This window comes from Ictidomys tridecemlineatus, unplaced genomic scaffold (genome assembly GCF_052094955.1).
Source record: "Ictidomys tridecemlineatus isolate mIctTri1 unplaced genomic scaffold, mIctTri1.hap1 Scaffold_2641, whole genome shotgun sequence".
Lineage (NCBI taxonomy): Eukaryota > Metazoa > Chordata > Mammalia > Rodentia > Sciuridae > Ictidomys > Ictidomys tridecemlineatus.
Window position 1 is genome coordinate 1 of NW_027522305.1, and position 18,575 is coordinate 18,575.

The 18,575-nt window shown below is 59.9% G+C and overlaps 1 protein-coding gene across 2 annotated transcripts; it reads right to left on the reverse strand.

The window, feature by feature from the left end:
* Positions 1–5,666: 5,666 nt before the first annotated feature.
* On the reverse strand, positions 5,667–17,974 carry Csf2ra (colony stimulating factor 2 receptor subunit alpha). Of its 2 annotated transcripts, XM_078036272.1 has the most exons (12): positions 17,805–17,972; positions 14,438–14,545; positions 13,413–13,555; positions 12,578–12,701; positions 12,368–12,497; positions 12,086–12,267; positions 11,128–11,261; positions 10,804–10,836; positions 10,151–10,286; positions 7,087–7,183; positions 6,300–6,381; positions 5,667–5,905 (listed from the first exon to the last, which is right to left on the reverse strand). In XM_078036272.1, exons 1-12 carry the CDS (start codon positions 17,959–17,961, stop codon positions 5,828–5,830), a joined length of 1,404 nt encoding a protein of 467 aa, XP_077892398.1. In that variant the 5' UTR covers positions 17,962–17,972; the 3' UTR covers positions 5,667–5,827. The 2 variants fall into 2 exon arrangements, with proteins under 2 accessions (XP_077892398.1, XP_077892399.1); XM_078036273.1 differs by lacking the exon at positions 7,087–7,183 and having other exon boundaries at positions 17,805–17,974.
* Positions 17,975–18,575: the final 601 nt, after the last annotated feature.

An 18,575-nucleotide genomic window follows, 5' to 3' on the forward strand; every position in this document is an offset into this window, starting at 1 on the left:
GCATCCTCTCAGGACTGACCAGATGCGTTTCCTGCTTTTCCTGCTGTGCACCCTGAGCCTCCAGAGCGTCCTTCTCTGATCCCAAGCAGCGTTTTACAAAAGGGCAGGGGGTTGGGAAGCCCCCAAGTGACTCATGCCACTGGCCACCTGTAGGTGTCCAGAGGCGGTGGCCCCAGGGCCCTGGGGAAGCCCAAAAGAAAGACCGGGACGGAGCAGAACGGGGAAGGGAGGCAGAGGGACCCACCCCCGGCCTCAGCTGTGGGCTTTTTCCAAAGCCTCCATTTCTCTAGGGAGGTCCCCAACCCGGAGCTGGGCCTCTCAGAGGCTGCAGTGACTTTCCGGAAACTTCTGCAACCGTCGGTCTGTGGGGCGAGATTTCTAGATTTTTCCAGGAATAGGAAGCCAACACCCCTTGGGGCCCAAGGGAGTTTCCCCTACAGCCTCAAAGAAGGAGGCAGGGAGGACTTTTGCTTGAATTAAAATAATTTTTTTTTTTTTTTTATAAAAGTGGTCACTGAACTCGTTGTTTTGGCAACTAGCAGAAAAAGAGAAGAAAAGTGACAAAAAGCCACTTGTTTTTGTCCACCCGTTTCAGAGCCCCCTGCAGGGACCGGCAGGTGGGGCCGGGCTGAGTGGCATAGGGCGGAGCTCTGGCAGCCTTTTTGGGCTCCCCACCCTTGGAGGCCGAGTTGGCTGTACTCTGGGGCCTTAACCGGAGGCTCGCCCAGCCCCTTGGGCTCTGGGTGCAGTTGGGAGACCGGAAACCGCAGTGTAAACACACTTTCTCTCCTGGGTTTGATGGTGACCGTGTGACAGGAACAGGGTGGGTGCCCCCGGGCTCCGGGAGGTGCACAGGAAGCTCGGGTGCTGAGCGCCCCCTCGGTTCCCACAGGGAGGTTTGTGCACACCGCGAGGTGGAGGCTTCCCGGGTCTCCAAATCCTGGATCAGCTGCTCGTCGCCGTGCACGAGGTGGGGGAGCCCGCCGGGAGGAGGTGGCCCAACGGTGACACAGCCCAGCGCTTCGGAGCGGCCGCCTGTCAATCACCAGCCTCCGCAGCCGGAGGCTGAGCGGCGCTTGCGGAGCCCGCTGCTGACCCCTAGCGTCCAAAACGCGTCCAGACGCGCAACAGGTCCCAGAAAACCGACCTGGGGGCGCTTCAGGGGCGCACGGAGAGGACGGCCCTGTCCACAGCTGGACCCCAGCACCTGGGAGTGGGACCTGGTGTGGGGACACGGGGTCTCGGCAGAGGTGGTCAGTGCAGCGCCCTGAGCTGGGCTCCTCCTGGGTCAGGGGGCCCTCACGCCATGGCCGTGTCCTCCCAAGGGACAGAGGAGGGGACACAGACCCAGAGGAGGAGCCCCGTGGAGACTGCAGTGAGGGGCCACCCGCCCAGGGCCACCCGGAGCCCAGCAGCTGGAGAGGCAGGAGGGGCCTCCCTGGAGGCTGTGCAGGGAGGTCAGCCGGGGACCCTGGTCCAGCCTCCGCCCTCCAGGGCTGGCAGAGGACAGATCCCTAAGGCTCTGAGGCCCCTGGTCCGCAGGCCCTGGACACCAGTCCCGAGGACAATTTGCAGAACAAGAAATGACCTCGGTGCTTCCTGGACGGCCTCCTGCAGACACCAGCCTCGGCCGGCAGGGGGCAGGAGAGGGACGAGATTTTTAAAAAAAACAACCCTCTTGGGCAGATCCCAGGTTTCCTGCAAAATGCAGCCTTTTGGGCCCAAATCCCTGGTGCTTCCAGAACTTCCTTCCGGGGCCCCGGGGGAAGGGCCTGGGAGAGGCCCCCACCCCCAGAGCCCGAACCCCGAAACCTGGAGCGGGCCACAGCGGCCTCCCAGTTTCTTCCCAGAATCCCTTGCAGAGGCAGGTCGGCGCCTGTCAATCAGGAATCCGCTGCCCTCCCCCTCCCCCAACCAGGGAAGGCTGCCCTGCAGGGGGAGGGTCCTGCGGACTCTGGGCAGCCCGGGGGCCTCCCTGAGGGTCAGGGGATTAGCAGAAGAAAGGGATTCCTGGGATTCCAGAGGGGACAGGGCCACCCGGAGCCTGGGAGGGACCCTCCCCCAGCGCTGGCTGCTGGTGCAAACCCGCCCTGAACCCGGATCTGCAGCGGACCCAGTTCTCAGGGGGGAGGGACGGGGATTCCTGATGTATGGGGGAGGGGGAAATTCCATGTCCCTCAGGGCCCAGAGGGACCCCAGCTGTTGGAGACGGGGAGGGAGGGACCCGGGAGCCCCCCCGCCCCAGCCCACAGCCAGCCCTGGGTTCTGGAAGCTGTGCACGCAATCTTAAAGGGCCAGCGCCCAGCAAGGGCTTGGGGGTGCGGGACAGAGGGCAGCAGAGAGGGACTGACCGGCAGGTCCCCAGCCGGGGACATCAGCCTCCAGGAGGCTTCAGGGTCCCCCAAAGCAGGAGCAGGAATGCAGAGTCCAGCTGAGCTCGGGGGACCCCAGGGCAGGGGACGGAGGGAGCCAGGCACCAAGCCTCCTGGGGTCCAGGGGCCAGGCCAAGTGACCAGGGCCTGGTGGTGAGGACAGATGACACAGATGCACAGGGTGCAGCGGCCTCTGTAGGCCCCTTGGTCCCTCTCCGCCCCTCCCCCATAAGGACTTCCTTGGGAGCCAGGGACAGGCATCCGGCCATCTTGACCGGTCACCCGCAGGAGGACACACGGGTGACTGTCCCCAGGAGGAAGGAAGCAGGGTGAGGTGTCCCCTGCGTGGGCATTTCAGGGATCTCAGAGGGGCACAGCCCTGAGAGGCAGGGGACAGGCCCCGGTCACACATCACCATGTCCCCACGTCACCATGTCCCCAAGTCACCATGTCCCCACGTCACCATGTCCCCACGTCACCAGGGCCACTCACCCTCTCGGAACCCAGCTCAGGACCTCAGCTGTCCATGCCCCCGCGGCTGTGGACAGTCCCCAGCCTGCGTCCTGGGCTGCTGTCCTCTTTCTTGGCTCCTCATTCTCTGATTCTCAGTGGCCACTTGAGCACTGGGCAGCGGGTCGTGCGGGGAACTGGACACCAGGCCCCCTCCTCCCGGTTGGGGACGGCCAGCGAGCCAGGGGGACCCAGGTTGCTAGAAAGTTCTGTCCTTGACCCCAGAAGGAGAAACTCCAAGGGTAACTGACCACAGGGCACCGGGACTGCCCAGCTGACCACTACTCACCCTGGAGGACCTCAGGGGACAGCGCCCTGGATCCGCTGTGGGCTAGGGCAGCGTCACACCCAGTTTGTCACCTGCTTGTCCATCTGGCTCCCAAGCCTTTGTCCCCAAGGAGACCCTGGGCGTGGCCAGGGAGCAGAGACCTGACCATGATGGACTGTCCATTCTAGATGACCCTCCACCATGGCGCTCAGGGGAGAGACCTCCGTGCAGCTCCAGGGCCTGGCCATGAGACCGTCTCTCAGCAGAGTGACCTCAGGGGACTGCTCTGTGTCACGGTCCCTGGCTCAGGGGACACTGGGCCTCCTGTGACGCTGGCCCTTGGTGGCCACGCTCTCTACCGTGGGCCTCCCTGTGCCCAGGAGACTCGGGGGACACAGAGAGTCTGGGGGCGGCTTCTCCTTTCCACCATGGACCGTCCGCTCCTGACCACGTCCTGGCCCTGAAGCCACCTGTGTCCCTGAGGGGTCAGGGGTCAGGGGACCTTCGTTCCTGGAGACAGACAGCGCCATGCAGTGAGGGGACCCTCCATGGACCCCCGGCTGGGCAGCCTCCCCAGGACCTTCTGGGGGGACCCTGGGGGTGATGGACATCAGTGGTCAGCGCCAGTGGTCAGCGTCAGCCAGGAGGTGCTCATCACCAAGACCAGGTGACCAGGACCCGGGGAGACCACGGGGGGGAGCTCTCGGGGTGGTGGCATCTCCAAGTGGTGGTCAGGGTCAGCCAGGGGCAGGCACCATGGACACTAAGGAGTCCCCTGGGTCCAGCTGGGCAGCCCAGGGACCCTCTGTTGGGACCCTGCGAAGTCCAGCTGCAGAATCGGGAGGGGACCTGTCCTCTGGGTCCCGGAGACCAGCACCTGAGGCCAGTGGGCAGTGCCCTGGACGCGGCTCTCCCTACGGCTTTGCTCCTGTCCCCCAGCCCAGGGCACGGAGCCCGCCTGTCCCTGGGTCCTGAGAGGCAGGTGACGTCCCCCGGGTCCCTCTACTCCTATTGTCCCCAGTCCTTCAGCTCAGTGTGGCCTGGGCTTCTTGGACAGGTGACAACGTGTCCCTGCAGCCTGGTGGGTGGTGGGAGATGTCACATGGCGCCTGGCCATGCCCCTGAGCCCAAGGTGCCTGTGGGTGTCCCAGGGTGACAGTGACAACCAGGGACGGCGCCTGCCCCATCCTGAAATGAGGAACCAGAGGGGGGGACGGGAGGGACCCAGCGAGAAACGGGAAGCCCTGGGCCCAGGACGTGAGTCGGCGGGTGACATCGGGTGCTCACGGGCTGCAGAGGGAGGTGGCACTTCAAGATGGCGGCCTGAGGCTGGAGCCGGGACCCACAAGTAAGGACGGAGGCCGGGAGGCAGGGAGGCAGGGAGGCAGGGAGGCCGGGAGGAGGCCGGGAGGTCAGGGTGGCGGGGCGGGCCGGTCCCTTGGCTCCGTGGACTTGCCAGTTGCCAAGTCCCCTCTGTGCAGTTTGTGGCTTCGGTGGCTCTGGCTGCAGGTCAGCGTGGAGCTGAGGGTGGGCGATGGGGACGGCAGGTGGAGGGACGGGGACGGCCGGGAGTGACCGGGAGGAGTGCCCCCGGCGCCTGGGCTCTGCTCTCTGAGGTCTGCCTCAGATGAGGAGATGGACCCGGTGGCGCTGGGAGGTGTCATCTGGGGACACTGACGTGTCCAGCCTCAGGTGGTCACCTGCCGACCCTGGGAGCCCGGGTCACTCATGGGCACCAACAGGTCTTGGGTGCATCCATTTAGGTGTGTCCCCTCTTTGTCCCGTGGACAGGTCACTAGGGGGACAGGGGAGCTGTGGGTACCAAGGGGTGGCGGGATGGACAGACTGGGCGCTGGGCATGTCCCCGGTGAGTGTCCAGGGGGTGAGGACGGGCGGGACTGGACGCTGAGGGTCAGCTGGGCTGCAGGGAGGGTCTGCTGGGGGAGGGGACCGGGTGGTGGCTCCTGGGGAGCTGGGAGGTCCCCCGGTGCCTGCAGATGACCAGGTGGACAGCAAAGGGGTCTCCCCCAGGGCAGAAGCCCCCAGAGGAGCGCCCCAGCTCCCGGGCCCAGGTGGTCAGCGGAAGGTGGGACCTACGGGTGACCGAGGGCTTTGACGGGGGATGAGGACCCGTGTCCCCAGGGTGAATGTCGAGAAGGACAATCCTGAGCCCAGATGTCCACTCCCAGGGTGTCTGGGAGGGAGAAGCCGCCCGTGAGCCGGGACAGGAGCTGGACACCGGGGTCAGCAGGGGGAGGGGCAGGGAGCAGGGTGACGTGGACGGAGGAGGGAGGGACAGAGCTCCCGGCCCCCGAGTCCAAGGGCGTCCAGCAGCTGCACTCTGACCAGGCCAGCCGCTGGCCGCCCGGTCCACCTTGCAGAGGTGGAGCCCCCAGCCCCAGGGCCACCCGCAGCGAGGTCCCTCTCCTGGGGACTTGGAGGAGGGGTCAGGTGCTCCCGGAGGGACCCGATAGCGCCCCCCTGTGGTCACTCCCGAGGGGACCGAATGATGGACATTTTGCAAAATGTCAGAAAAAATATCTTTTTCTTCCAAAAAACAAAGTAAAAAAATAGAAAATCTCTCGAGCGAGGGTCAGTACGCGGGCGACGGAGGACGGGAGGGAGCACTTCCGGACATCTCGGGGGGTGGACGCGTCCCTCCGTGCCCACCTGCGGCTCAGTTCACTTCTTGCACCGTGAGGACGTCCTCCAGATCCTCTTTGCTGGCCGCTGTGGCCTCGGCTGCCCAGTCCATCTGAGGTAAAGAAGGGGGCGGTCAGCGTCCGATGTCCACCAGCCCCAGGGGAGGGACAGTTTGTCCTCTGATGAGGCTCTGGGATGGTCAGTAGGACCTTGTGGTGGACACAGGAGGGTCACCGAGGGACGAGCGTACGAATGGGGGAACCCAGTGAACCCAAAGGCACGTGCAAAGGCCCGGGGGCCAGAAGCGGCTTGGATCAGAGGTGGGATAGAGAGTGTCCCCCTCCCTGTCCCTCTGTCTCTCTGTCCCCGTCTCCCGACCCACTGCGTAGACAGAATTCCAGCCACCTCCGTGCCATCCCCGTGGCCCCCTGGGAGGGGACAGCGCGTCCCGGGCTACCTGTCCCCCTGCGTTCCCTCCCGGGGGACCCTCTGCCCCTCGCAGGTACCTGGTGGTCCACTTGATCGTTTGGGGTCACTTTGTCTTTGACCTGAGGGATCGGGGGGAAGAGTCTGCGCAGCCCTTGGGACCTGGGGACACAGAGAGGAAGGGGGACAGGTGACGGGGACACACGGCTTTCCTACTGGCTCCTGGGTCCAGCTCTCCAGAGGAGCCACAGGGGGACAGAGTGGAGGAAACCAGGACCACGGGGTCACAGAGGTACACAGTGTCACACAGACCCGAGGAGAAGCCACGTGCAGACGGAGGCAGAGACTGCAGTGACCGGCCACCAGCCCGGGCGCCTGGAGCGCACCGTGCCTGCATCCCACCGCTCCTGGTTCTGTTCCTTTCTGCTTCCTTCAGGGGCGTCTGGGAAGCGCCTGAGACCCTGGTGGGCCCTGAAACCTCACCTGTGAGGCTCCCCCAGCTGACCATGTCCACCCGGGTGGACCCCACTGCGGGGAGGGGCCTGAGCTCCCGAGGTCTGGGGTGCGGGAGGCCCCCAATTGGAGTTTTGAGGCCAAAGGAGGCGGAGCCCAAGCTGCCAATCAGCGTCTGCGGGGTCCCCTGCCCAGGCCCCGGGCCCCTCCGCGGGGTCCCCTGCCCAGCCGCGAGCCCCTCTGCAGCGCCCGTCTGTGCCCGTTCTCTGGTCACGCGGTTTCCAGCGCCCTGTCCTCCTCCCGTCCCCCACGTCCAGCTAGGAGACTCCCTGGCCCCCGGCTCTGTCCCCTCCCAGGACAGGCCAGCTCTGAGCCGTCCCTGCCCTCCCGGGTCCCCTGCCCCTCAGCGGTTACCTGTTGAGCAGGAAGCCGAGGACCAGGGCGCAGACGAGGGTCCCCAGGACCACGAGCAGGTAGACGTGCACGAGGCCGCCCTCCTGTCCCCCGGAGCCTGCGGGGACACGGCCCGGCTGTCCGTCACGGCGGTGCCCAGAGGCGCCCTCGGGCCTGACTGGCCACCCAGGGCAGGAGGGGACCCAGGACAGAGGTCCCCACCTGGACAGAGGTGGCCCGGGGTCTGCGGAGCTGGACCTTCCTCCCCGAGCCCGGCCACCAGGGGGACCGTCCAGCGGGGTGACCGGGACCCGAGCAGGTGGGTAAGTGGACCCCTGCGCACAGGCGAGTCCCAACGTGTCCTCGTGAGTGTATGTCCACGTAGGGGGACGGTGACCAGGACCAGTGCTGCTGACCATTACTCACGTGACATGATGATCACTAATTAGTGCTGCGGATCATTATTCATACGATAGGATAATTACTAATTAGTGCTGCTGATTATTATTCATATGATGTAATGATTATTAATTAGTACTGATGATTATTATTCATATGATATGATAATTATTAATTAGTACTGATTATTATTCATATGATATAATTATTATTAATTAGTACCGTTGATTGTTATTCATATGATGTAATGATTATTAATTAGTACTGATGATTAGTATTCATATATGATAATTGTTATTAATTAGTACTGTTGATTATTATTCATGTGATATGATAATTATTAATTAGTACTGATTATTATTCATATGATATAATGATCATTAATTAGTACTGATTATTATTCATATGATATGATAATTACTGATTAGTACTGTGGATCATTATTCATATGATATAATTACTACTAATTAGTGCTGTTGATTATTATTCATATGATATAATGATCATTAATTAGTATTATTGATTATTATTCATATATGATAATTATTATTAATTAGTATTGTTGATTATTATTCATATGATATGATGATTACTAACTAGTACTGTGGATCATTATTCATATGATATAATGATAATTATTGATTATTGCTGATGATTATTCATATGATATAATGATGATTATTGATTATTGCTGATGATTATTCATATGATATAATGATCATTAATTAGTACTGATTATTATTCATATATGATAATTACTAATTAGTACTGTGGATCATTATTCATATGATATAATTACTACTAATTAGTTCTGTTGATTATTATTCATATATGACAATTATTCATTATTATTGTTGATCATTCATATAGTAATTATTATTAATCATTGTTGTTGATTATTCATATAGTAATTATTATTCATTATTGTCATTGATTATTATTCATGTAGTTTAATGATTATTGATTATTATTATTCATATAATAGAATAGTTTTATTGATTATTATTGTTGATTATTATTCATGTGACATAATGATTATTATTAATATTGTTGATTATTCATATAGTATGATTATTATTATTGTTGATCATTATTCATATAATAATTATAATTTTCATTAATTATCATAGTTGATTACATTCATATACTAATAATAATTATTGCTGTTGATTACTATTCGTATACTAATAATTATTATTGTTGATTATTATTCATATAATAATAATTGTTATTAATTATTATTGTTGATTATCATTCATATAATTATGATTATTATTAATCCTTCTTGTTAGTTGTCATTTCTATAGCATAATGATAATTATTAATTATTATGGATTATTATTCACACAATAGAATAGTTATTGATTATTATTGTTGATTATCATTGATATAATATAATAATTATTATCAATTATTGTTGATTACTCATATCACATAATAATCATTATTCATTCTCATTGATTATTTTTCATGTAACATAATAAGTATTATTAATCATTGATTATTTTCATACAACATAATAATCATTATTGATTATTGTTGACTATTCGTATAGTATAATAATCATCATTAATCATCGTTGCTGATGACCATACGTATAATATAATGATACTTATTGATTCTTGTTGATTATTATTCATATAATAGTAATAATTATGAATCATTGTGGATAATTCATATATTATCATAATCATTAATTATTATAGTTCATTATCATTCATATAATACAGTGACATTATTATTGTTGGTTATTCATAGGATAATTATTATTATTGATTATTGATCATAATTCATGTTAAATGATGATTATTATCACTATTGATGATTATTATCACTATTGATTATTATTATTACTATTGATTATTATTAGTAGTAGTGATCATTATTATTATTGATTACTGATTATAATTCATGTTAAATGATGATTATTATCACTATTGATTGATTATTATTATCACTATTGATTATTATTAGTAGTAGTGATTATTGTCATTGTGCTGAGGCTGGGACCCACGGGGGCGAGTGCGGTACCGACGTCCCTGTGACATGTTTTAATATTTGACGACATCTGGAGGCGGGTGGTTAGATCTTTTTTTCTAACCAGCAATGGAGCCCAGGGACCCTTATCCCGTGAGCCCGGTCCCCTCCTTGTCCATTTTATTTAGGGACAGGGTCTTCCCAGATTGCTCAGGGCCTCACTCAGTTACGGAGGCTGGCCTCCCACTCTCGATCCTCCTGCCTCAGCCTCCCGAACCACTGGGATGCCAGGCGTGGGCCGCTGCGTCCGGCTGATTGTTTTTCTGTTTTATGTCGCAGCCCTGGACAGGGGACCCACGGCCTCGCGCATGCCACCCATTCGCTCCTCCAGTCCCAAGACCCTTCCCCCTGCCTGGGGACCCGCAGCGGTGACTGAGTGACCTGCCCCAGGGGAACCCGCGGATGCATTCTGGCGGGTGCAGGGCTTGGGCTGCAGGAAGGGGCTTAAGGAGTCCCCTCTTGGGTCGCGGAGGGAGCCCGGCCTCTGCTGTGCCTGGACACCCTGAGTCTGTGCCAGGTCCAGGGACCTTGTGGGAGCAGGCAGAGGTCACCCGGGGGTCTCCCGTGCACACAGCGCGCCCTGGCCGTGCGCCCTGGCTGTGCGCCCTGGCTGTGCGCCCTGGCTGTGCGCCCTGTCCCCGGGGCTTACCGAACTCCACGGGGCGGCTCCAGTGACCCCAGGGTCCCCCGCGGGAGTCAGCGGCTCTGATCCTCAGGCTGTGAGGGCCTCTGGGCTCCGGGCTGGGCAGGTGGTACAGGTTGTGCACTTCCCCGGAGACGTTGATCTTTGGAGAGGGCACAGAGTTAGAGCTGGGGCCGTCGGCCTCGCGGAAAGAACGGGGGTTCCAAGCGCACTCTGTCCATCAGACCACGGCGCCCCCACGAGAGGAGCATATTGAGAAATAAAGCGCTCTGCATCTGTGGGTCCCCCTTGGGCACATGCAACCCATTATTGGTCCCCCCCCCAAATAATGACCGCTAGATGGACTCCCTTCCTCTAAATATGGACAGGGAAGTGACTCAAAGGAGCTAGCCCAGAGACAACGGTGGACGTTTGTACCACCGAAGAGGACTCCGGGGTCACAGTGGTGCTGAGGATTGGGAAATACGGAACAGAAGGACTTGAGGGATCTGCCTTTCCAGGTGTTTGGGAGGGAGCTACAGGGAGTGCTGTCCCCTCGGGGGACTCGAGGGCTCTGTGGACACATCTGGGCACAGAATCCCACCCATCCTGGCCACCGCTGGTGACGCTGGCTCTCAGGAAGGGTCCAGTTGGCCGACGACGGCGGACGTCCAACTCACCACTGAATTGTCACCGCCGGCTCTTTCCGTGTTCTAGGACAGAGGAAGGTGGACGGTTGGACACTTTCAAGGGCTTTCCCAGAGGCTGACTGTCCACCTCGTATCTGGGTGGACTCGGGGGGGGGGGAACCACAGATCTTGGTCATTCTGCCTCTCCACGTCTTCCCCATTCCCAAGGTTGTCACTGTCCCCACTCCTGGCTACCCAACGCCCCTCCTCGGCTGGTGGTCCACGCACGATGCCCCTGTCCATAGCCCCTGCTGGACCTCCTGCAGTTCCTAGGGTCACGGTCCCCGCCCACGTCATGTCCCCGTGGGCGCTGACCTGTGTCCGGATGCCCAGCTGATACTGGAAGTCCAGGTAGGTCAGGTAGGTCTTGGTCCTGGGCTGGTTCCACTGGAGGACGCAGTGAGACGTGTTGCACTGGACGCTGATGTTGTCCGGGGGACTGATCTGCTCTGTGGGGACAGTCAGGCACCTTGGTACCTGCGTGAGCTGCTCCTCTGTCACCTCCCCGCCGAGCGCCACCTGCCCACCACCGATGGTCAACACCTGGAGCTCCGGGGGGTGGTCCTGAGGACCCCCGGGGGCTCCGAGCTCATCCCCAGGGGACAGTAAGGTGGCTGTGGGGGTCAGGGTCAGGGTCAGGGTTGGGGTTCAGGCGTAAAGTTAGGGTTAGGATTGGAGTGAGGGTCAGGGTGAGGTTTAAGATTGACAGATGACCACTTGCCATCTGTGGGAAGGTGCCCAGTCTGCCCCATGGTTAGAGAAGGAGGCATATGGTGGCCTTTGGTGACATCTGAGCCTATTTTTCAGACATGAACAGGAAGCAGGTGAAGGTGACGGACATTTCCCAATTAGGTTTGAAAGAAGGAATCTCCTTCAAATCAAAGGGACGTCCATAGTGGGGGGGGGGGGGGGAGACAAGCAAGTGCCAGGGAAGGACATTGGCCAAATTTTGTCATTCTATCGTGTGCATATGTAGCAATTAATCCCACCTATAGGTGTCACTCTAATTCACCGATACAAAATCTGGGGGAAAAAAAAAGTCAGGCTTGGATGACCCTCAAGGATGAACGTGAGAACAATCTCTCCCTCCCTATCCTGGATCCAAGTAGCCTCAGTTCCTTTCTAGACACGTCAACTCAAGAGCCCCAAGGGCTCTGTGGAGGCCCTCTTCTGGCAGAGAAAGGGACCCCAATCTGGTGACAACTTTGCCTCCATATTTCTCTAGACCTCTAGCCCCCGCCACGGCCAAACCAAACCCAGGCTCTGCCCTCACCCATCTCCCTTGTCGACAGGATCAAATCGAAGAACCGGATCCCCGTCCCCCGGCTGGTCCCGTTCACCAGGAAGAAAGTTCTGTACTTCAACTTGGAGATGTCTCGCAGGTGGCAGCCCCTGTGGGTCCCCGAGTCTTGTATGTAGTGGGGACATTCGGCCTCATCACTTTCACTGTTAGCTCTCAAGAAAGAAAAGAAAGAAAGAAAAAAAGAAATTGGCATTTTTTTCCCTGCCCCCCTTGGCGTCCCGCCACGATCCCGCCGACGACATCGGGGCTTACTTCAGCTGTCGCAGGTACAGAAAATACTGCACGTCGCTGGGGGCCGCAGGGCCCGGCGCCCAGGTGCAGTTCATGAAGGCCCCGTTGTAGATGGCGCACGACAAGTTCCGGGCGGCGGTGCCCTCTGCACCTGGGAAGAGGGGCTCGGCGTCATTTTCTCCCCAGGGTGGCGGCATGGGGGGACAGGGGGGTCCCCACCGGCCTGCCCACCTGGGTTGGTGAAGGGCAGCTCCTCCTGCACCGGGGCCCCGTCCACCGTGGTGCTGACCTTCAGCGTGGCGCCTCCGTGCAGGGCGACCCTGGTAAAGGTGCACTGGCAGGACTCGGCCTCGGCCTAATCAGAGACGGCAACCGAAGTCCCCTGTCGTGGGGCGTCCCTGGGGTGTGTCCCCCCTGCACCCGGGACGCCCGTCTGCCTCCTCCTGGGGAACCCGGACAGGAGGGCCGCTTGGTCTTCCCTGAAAAGCTGACCCCTGGTTCCTTGCTCAGGATTAGGTCCACCAAGAAGCCGGGGTTCTGGGCTATAGGGGGGCCCCTAACCACCACCCACCTGCAGGGGGCGCCCTAACCACCTCCCACCTGCAGGGGGCCCCCTAACCACCACCCACCTGCAGGGGACGCCCTAACCACCTCCCACCTGCAGGGGGCGCTCCTAACCACCTCCCACCTGCAGGGGGCGCCCTAGCCTCCACCCACCTGCAGGGGGCGCTCCTAACCACCTCCCACCTGCAGGGGGCGCCCTAGCCTCCACCCACCTGCAGGGGGCGCTCCTAACCACCACCCACCTGCAGGGGGCGCCCCTGACCACCTCCCACCTGCAGGGGGCACCTCTAACCACCTCCCACCTGCAGGGGGCGCCCCTGACCACCTCCCACCTGCAGGGGGCGCTCTAACCACCTCCCACCTGCGGGGGGCGCCCTAACCACCTCCCACCTGCAGGGGGCGCCCCTGACCACCTCCCACCTGCAGGGGGCACCCCTGACCACCTCCCACCTGCAGGGGGCACCCCTGACCACCACCCCCCAGCCCCTGGTGGCCTCCTCACATTAACTTTAATGTCCCCCATTTCCCTGTGACTCAGGCGGCACGTGGCGCGGGTGGCGTTCTCCTGGCAGGTCCAGCGGAGCGTCATGGTCCGCGGGTCAAACTCCAGGGCGAGGCCGGGGGTGGGCGACGGCGATGGCGCATCTGCGGGGGATGGCCACAAGTCAGTGACCTCGCCCCACGTCCCCCCGCCCGGCCAGCACACTCTGCGTCTGCCAGGTGACCACGGCCGGGGCTGGTCCCCCAGGCCTGGACACTGCCGTGTCCTCAGGCGTCCCCTCGCCCTGGACGCTGCATCTCGGCCTCCAGAGCCCACGGCTCCGTCCACCTTCTGTTCCCCATGAGCGACCCGGGCTCAGGTCCTTGGTCATAGTCACGGACAGGCACCACCCGGCCACGGGGGGTCCCCGCAGGACTGACCAGCGCCAGCTGGATCCTGGGCTGGTCCCTGCAGGTGGGGGGTCCTGTCAGTGCTGGCCACTGGCCACTGGCCACTGGCCACCCCACCCCTCACCCAGTTGGCCCAATCTGTGCCTGGCTTGCTCCCTCGGGCTCTGGGACATCTCCTAGGTCTCGAGGGTGGACAGTCAGGGCTCGGTGGCCTCCTGTTCCTTGACCCTGCCGGGATGTGTGTCCTGTTGCCCAGGCGCAGCTGGACAGACCCCCCTCACCCTCGGGTTCTGCAAAAGCCACGCAGGTGCGGAAGTGGGGACCCGGCCTCATGATAAAGTGACCTCGGAGGACGTGAGACCAAGGGGTAGGTGTCCACCCAGCGGGTCACTGACCCCTGGTCCACGCAGGGGATCCAAAGGCCACCAGCCCCACCTACTGGCCAGAGGTGGGGACGTCCTCCCCGTCCATCTTTCCAAACCCTGCAGCACCCGGGCGACTGGACTGCAGCTAGGGGTCACCAGGTCACCAAGGCAGGTAGGGGACAGATGACGCAATGGACACCCAGCTGTGGCTGCGTCCCCAAACGCCTAAACGGGAGCCAAGGAAAAGGGACAGTCACGTCCCCGCACTCACCCGTCAGCTCCTGGGTCACGAGGGAGGCCTGTCCAGGCGACGCGGAGAGGACAAGGACGCAGATGGCCACCAGCAGGCTCTCGGGGCCGCCCGAGGGAGCGCAGGGCACTGGGGAGACAAAGCCGCAGGGTGAAGAAACGTGCTGCACTTTGATTTTTTTTTTTTTTTAGTGCTAAGTTGATTTTCCTCGGGTTGTTTGTCACAGTAACAGAAAGAGCGAAAATTCAGGTCATGGCTGATCGCAGACGGTGTGTGGGACCCTCATCCCCTGCCCACGTGGGGTCGGGACGTGGAGGTCTCTGGGGACATTACTCTGTGTCCCTCCCGGGTGGGTGGCTTCTCCTTTCCTCAGCGTCCTCTTTCCAGGAAGCAGAAACAACAAAGGTCAGGCCGTGCTCAATGGGTGGGGCTCCTGTCCCCTTGGTATCCCTCCGCCCCCGCACTGGTCTGGCCCGAGGCTCCATGTCCAGGCGGACCTGGGAGCCCTGAGGACCTCGGCTTTTGTTTAGATTTTTCAGGTTTTAAAGGATTTTTCCCTTTTGCCCAAGACAAAGTGAAAGAAATCCTACGGGGATCCGTCGAGCAATAATATCCGTATTCTGGGCTGGGGAGGCCGAGGCAGGAGGATCGCGGGTTCAAAGCCAGCCTCAGCCAAAGGGAGGCCCTAAGCAGCTCGGGGAGACCCTGTCCCTAAATAAAATGCCAAATAGGGCTGGGGACGGGGCTCGGGGGGCCAGCACCTGGGGCACAAACCACGGGAAAGCGTCAGCCCCCAGGGTGGCCGGACCCCAGGCCCTGCCCCTCCAGGCAGAGGGGCCCCCGGGGTCAGCAGGAGCCGCTGTCCAGCCTGACCCCTCTGCGCCCAGCCCTGCACCCACAGCCCGGCCGACGCCTGTGACCCTCATTTTTTTTTTGAGTTTCATCATAGAGAAAAGAGTAACCGAAAGAGAAAAGGGGAACCAGCGGGTGACCCAGGGACGGGACTGTCAGCCGCACACACGCTCACGGCAGAGGGAGAGCAGCCGGTGGCAGGGCGGCTCGTGGGCAGACTGCAAGGAGGACCGGGCGGCCAGCGGCTGGCCTGGGTCAGGGTGCAGCTGCTGGACGCCCTTGGACTTGGGGGCCGGGAGCTCTGTCCCTCCCTCCTCCGTCCACGTCACCCTGCTCCCTGCCCCTCCCCCTGCTGACCCCAGTGTCCAGCTCCTGACCCGGCTCACGGGCAGCTTCTCCCTCCCACCCTGGGAGTGGACATCTGGGCTCAGGATTGTCCTTCTCAACATTCACCCTGGGGACATGGGTTCCTCATCCCTCGTCAAAGCCCTCGGTCACCCGTAGGCCCCACCTTCCGCTGACCACCTGGGCCCTGGACCTGGGGCGCTCCTCTGGGGGCTTCTGCCCTGGGGGAGACCCCTTTGCTGTCCACCTGGTCATCTGCAGGCACCGGGGGACCTCCCAGCTCCCCAGGAGCCACCACCCCGGTCCCCTCCCCCAGCAGACCCTCCCTGCAGCCCAGCTGACCCTCAGCGTCCAGTCCCACCCGTCCTCACCCCCTGGACACTCACCGGGGACCTGCCCAGAGTCCAGCCCGTCCATCCCGCCACCCCTCGCCACCCGCAGGTCACCTGTCCCCCCAGCGCTCTCCGGGATGCCCTCCCTCTCGTCCCGTCCACCCGTCCTCCCCCAGGGGAGAGGCTCAGTGCCCTGCTCCACACTCCGAGGCCCCTTCTCCCTGGACCTTGGCAGATTCGCCCGTCTCTGGAGGTGGCCGTGTCCACCCCAGCTGGGGACACCGTCCAGGACAAGGACTGACTGAGGTCCCCAGGCAGAGCTCAGCCTTGCTCAGCCGAGATCCCCCGCCCGGCCTCCTAACGGGGCCTCCTCCTTCCCGGGAAAGCCGGTGGTCCCTGGCCGGGCTCTGTCCCCTCTGGACACGGGCTGCTTTCCCTCCAGGGTGTCCCAGGGACACCTGGGGTGACACATCGGCAGACCTTCTGCTGCTTTTTCTCTTAACCCATCTCCTGGACGCAGGCGACCGGCCAGCCATCCCCCCGGAGCTGGGCGGCAGCGGAGGCCATCGCCCCAGGGTTGGAGCCTAAGCAGGTGCCGGGAGCCGGGCGCCTTCTCAGAAGCCTTGACACATGGCGGAACTTTGTCACCGCCGCAGGGTTCCCCGTTCTGCTTCCCTTTCACAGAGCTTCCCCTTCCTCTTTGACACCGCGGAGTCCAGACCAGGAATCCGCTGGAACTTGACCTTGCAGGCCCCGCGGCGGCCATAAGCAGGGGGCCAGGGAGCCCTGGACCCTCTCTGTGCAGGACCGTCCTCCCCCGGGCGGCTGCGTGGCCTTATCTCGCGGGTCCCGTTTGGCCCCGATTGTTCTTTAACGCCCTGGTCCCCCTCCCGGGGCCCTGGAGACCCGGAAACCACTTTCCCCAGCCTCTGGGGATTTTCTGGGTGGGACCTTGAAGGATGGAAATCGGAGGATGTTCGGCCTCCGGCGGCCACTCTGGCTGTGGCCTGGGCATGGTGTGTCCCCTTTGGTCCCTGTCCTGGAATGTAGGATGCAGGTGACCCTGGGTGGACGGGACGGTTACATCCCGGGGACCTCAGTCTCCGGGGACGGCATCGGGTTCCACGAAACCGTCTCAGCTGTAGCTGCAAGAGCTTCTTATGACACAGGACCATAAATGTCCTTCTATTGGGACACTTCTGCATGCACCTCTGGCCACGGGGGCTCCTGCTGCCCACCAACGGCCCCGTCCAGCACAGCGGGACGGAGAAGGAAGCCCGTGCCAGGAGGAGCCGGCCAGCCCGGACCCAGCTGAACCTCTCTGCCCTGGGAAGCAGCCCGTCTCAGGCACGTTGTCATAGTCACAGAAGAGCTGCCAACAGCTGTCCCTTCCACTGTCCCTCCTTCTAGGTCAAGAGCAAAATGAGGTCCCTGGATCACAGCAGATGGGAAGACCCAGGACAGGTCCTTGGACCTAGGCTCCCGGGGGTCTGCAGGTGACCACCCGTGGCTGGCCTTGGGCAACTGACTGGACAGACACGTCAGTGTCCCCAGATGACACCTCCCAGTGCCAACCGGGCCATCTCCTCGTCTGAGGCAGACCTCAGAGTGCAGAGCCCAGGCGCCGGGGGCACTCCTCCCGGTCACTCCCCGGCCGTCCCCGTCCCTTCACCTGCTGTCTCCATCGCCCACCCTCAGCTCCATGCTGACCCCAGCCAGAGCCACCGAAGCCACAAACTGCACAGAGGGGACTTGGCAACTGGAAAGTCCACGGAGCCAAGGGACCGGCCCGCCCTGCCACCCTGGGATCCCGGCCTCCCTGCCTCCCTGCCTCCCTGCCTCCCGGCCTCCGTCCTTACTTGTGGGTCCCGGCTCCAGCCTCAGACCGCCATCTTGAAGTGCCACCTCCCTCTGCAGCCTGTGAGCACCCGACGTCACCCGCCGACTCACGTCCTGGGCCCAGGGCTTCCCGTTTCTCGCTGGGTCCCTCCCGTCCCCCCCTCTGGGCTTCCTCATTTCAGGATGGGGCAGGCGCCGTCCCTGGTTGTCACTGTCACCCTGGGACACCCACAGGCACCTTGTGCTCAGGGGCACGGCCAGGCGCCATGTGACATCTCCCACCACCCACCAGGCTGCAGGGACACGTTGTCACCTGTCCAAGAAGCCCAGGCCACACTGAGCTGAAGGACTGGGGACAATCTTTGTTAGGACTGGGGACAATAGGAGGAGAGGGACCCGGGGGATGTCACCTGCCTCTCAGGACCCAAGGACAGGCGGGCGCCGTGCCCTGGGCTGGGGGACAGGACCAGAGCCGTAGGGAGAGCCGCGCCCAGGGCACTGCCCACTGGCCTCAGGTGCTGGTCTCCGGGACCCAGAGGACAGGTCCCCTCCCGATTCTGCAGCTGGACTTCGCAGGGTCCCAACAGAGGGTCCCTGGGCTGCCCAGCTGGACCACAGTGGCTTCCCTGGGTCCCATGGTGCCCACCTCGGGGCTCCAGAAGGTGCCCTCCCAAGAGTCCAGCTTGAGGGCCGCCCAGCCTGGACCCAGGGGACTCCTTAGTGTCCATGGTGCCTGCCCCTGGCTGACCCTGACCACCACGTGGAGATGCCACCACCCCGAGAGCTCTCCC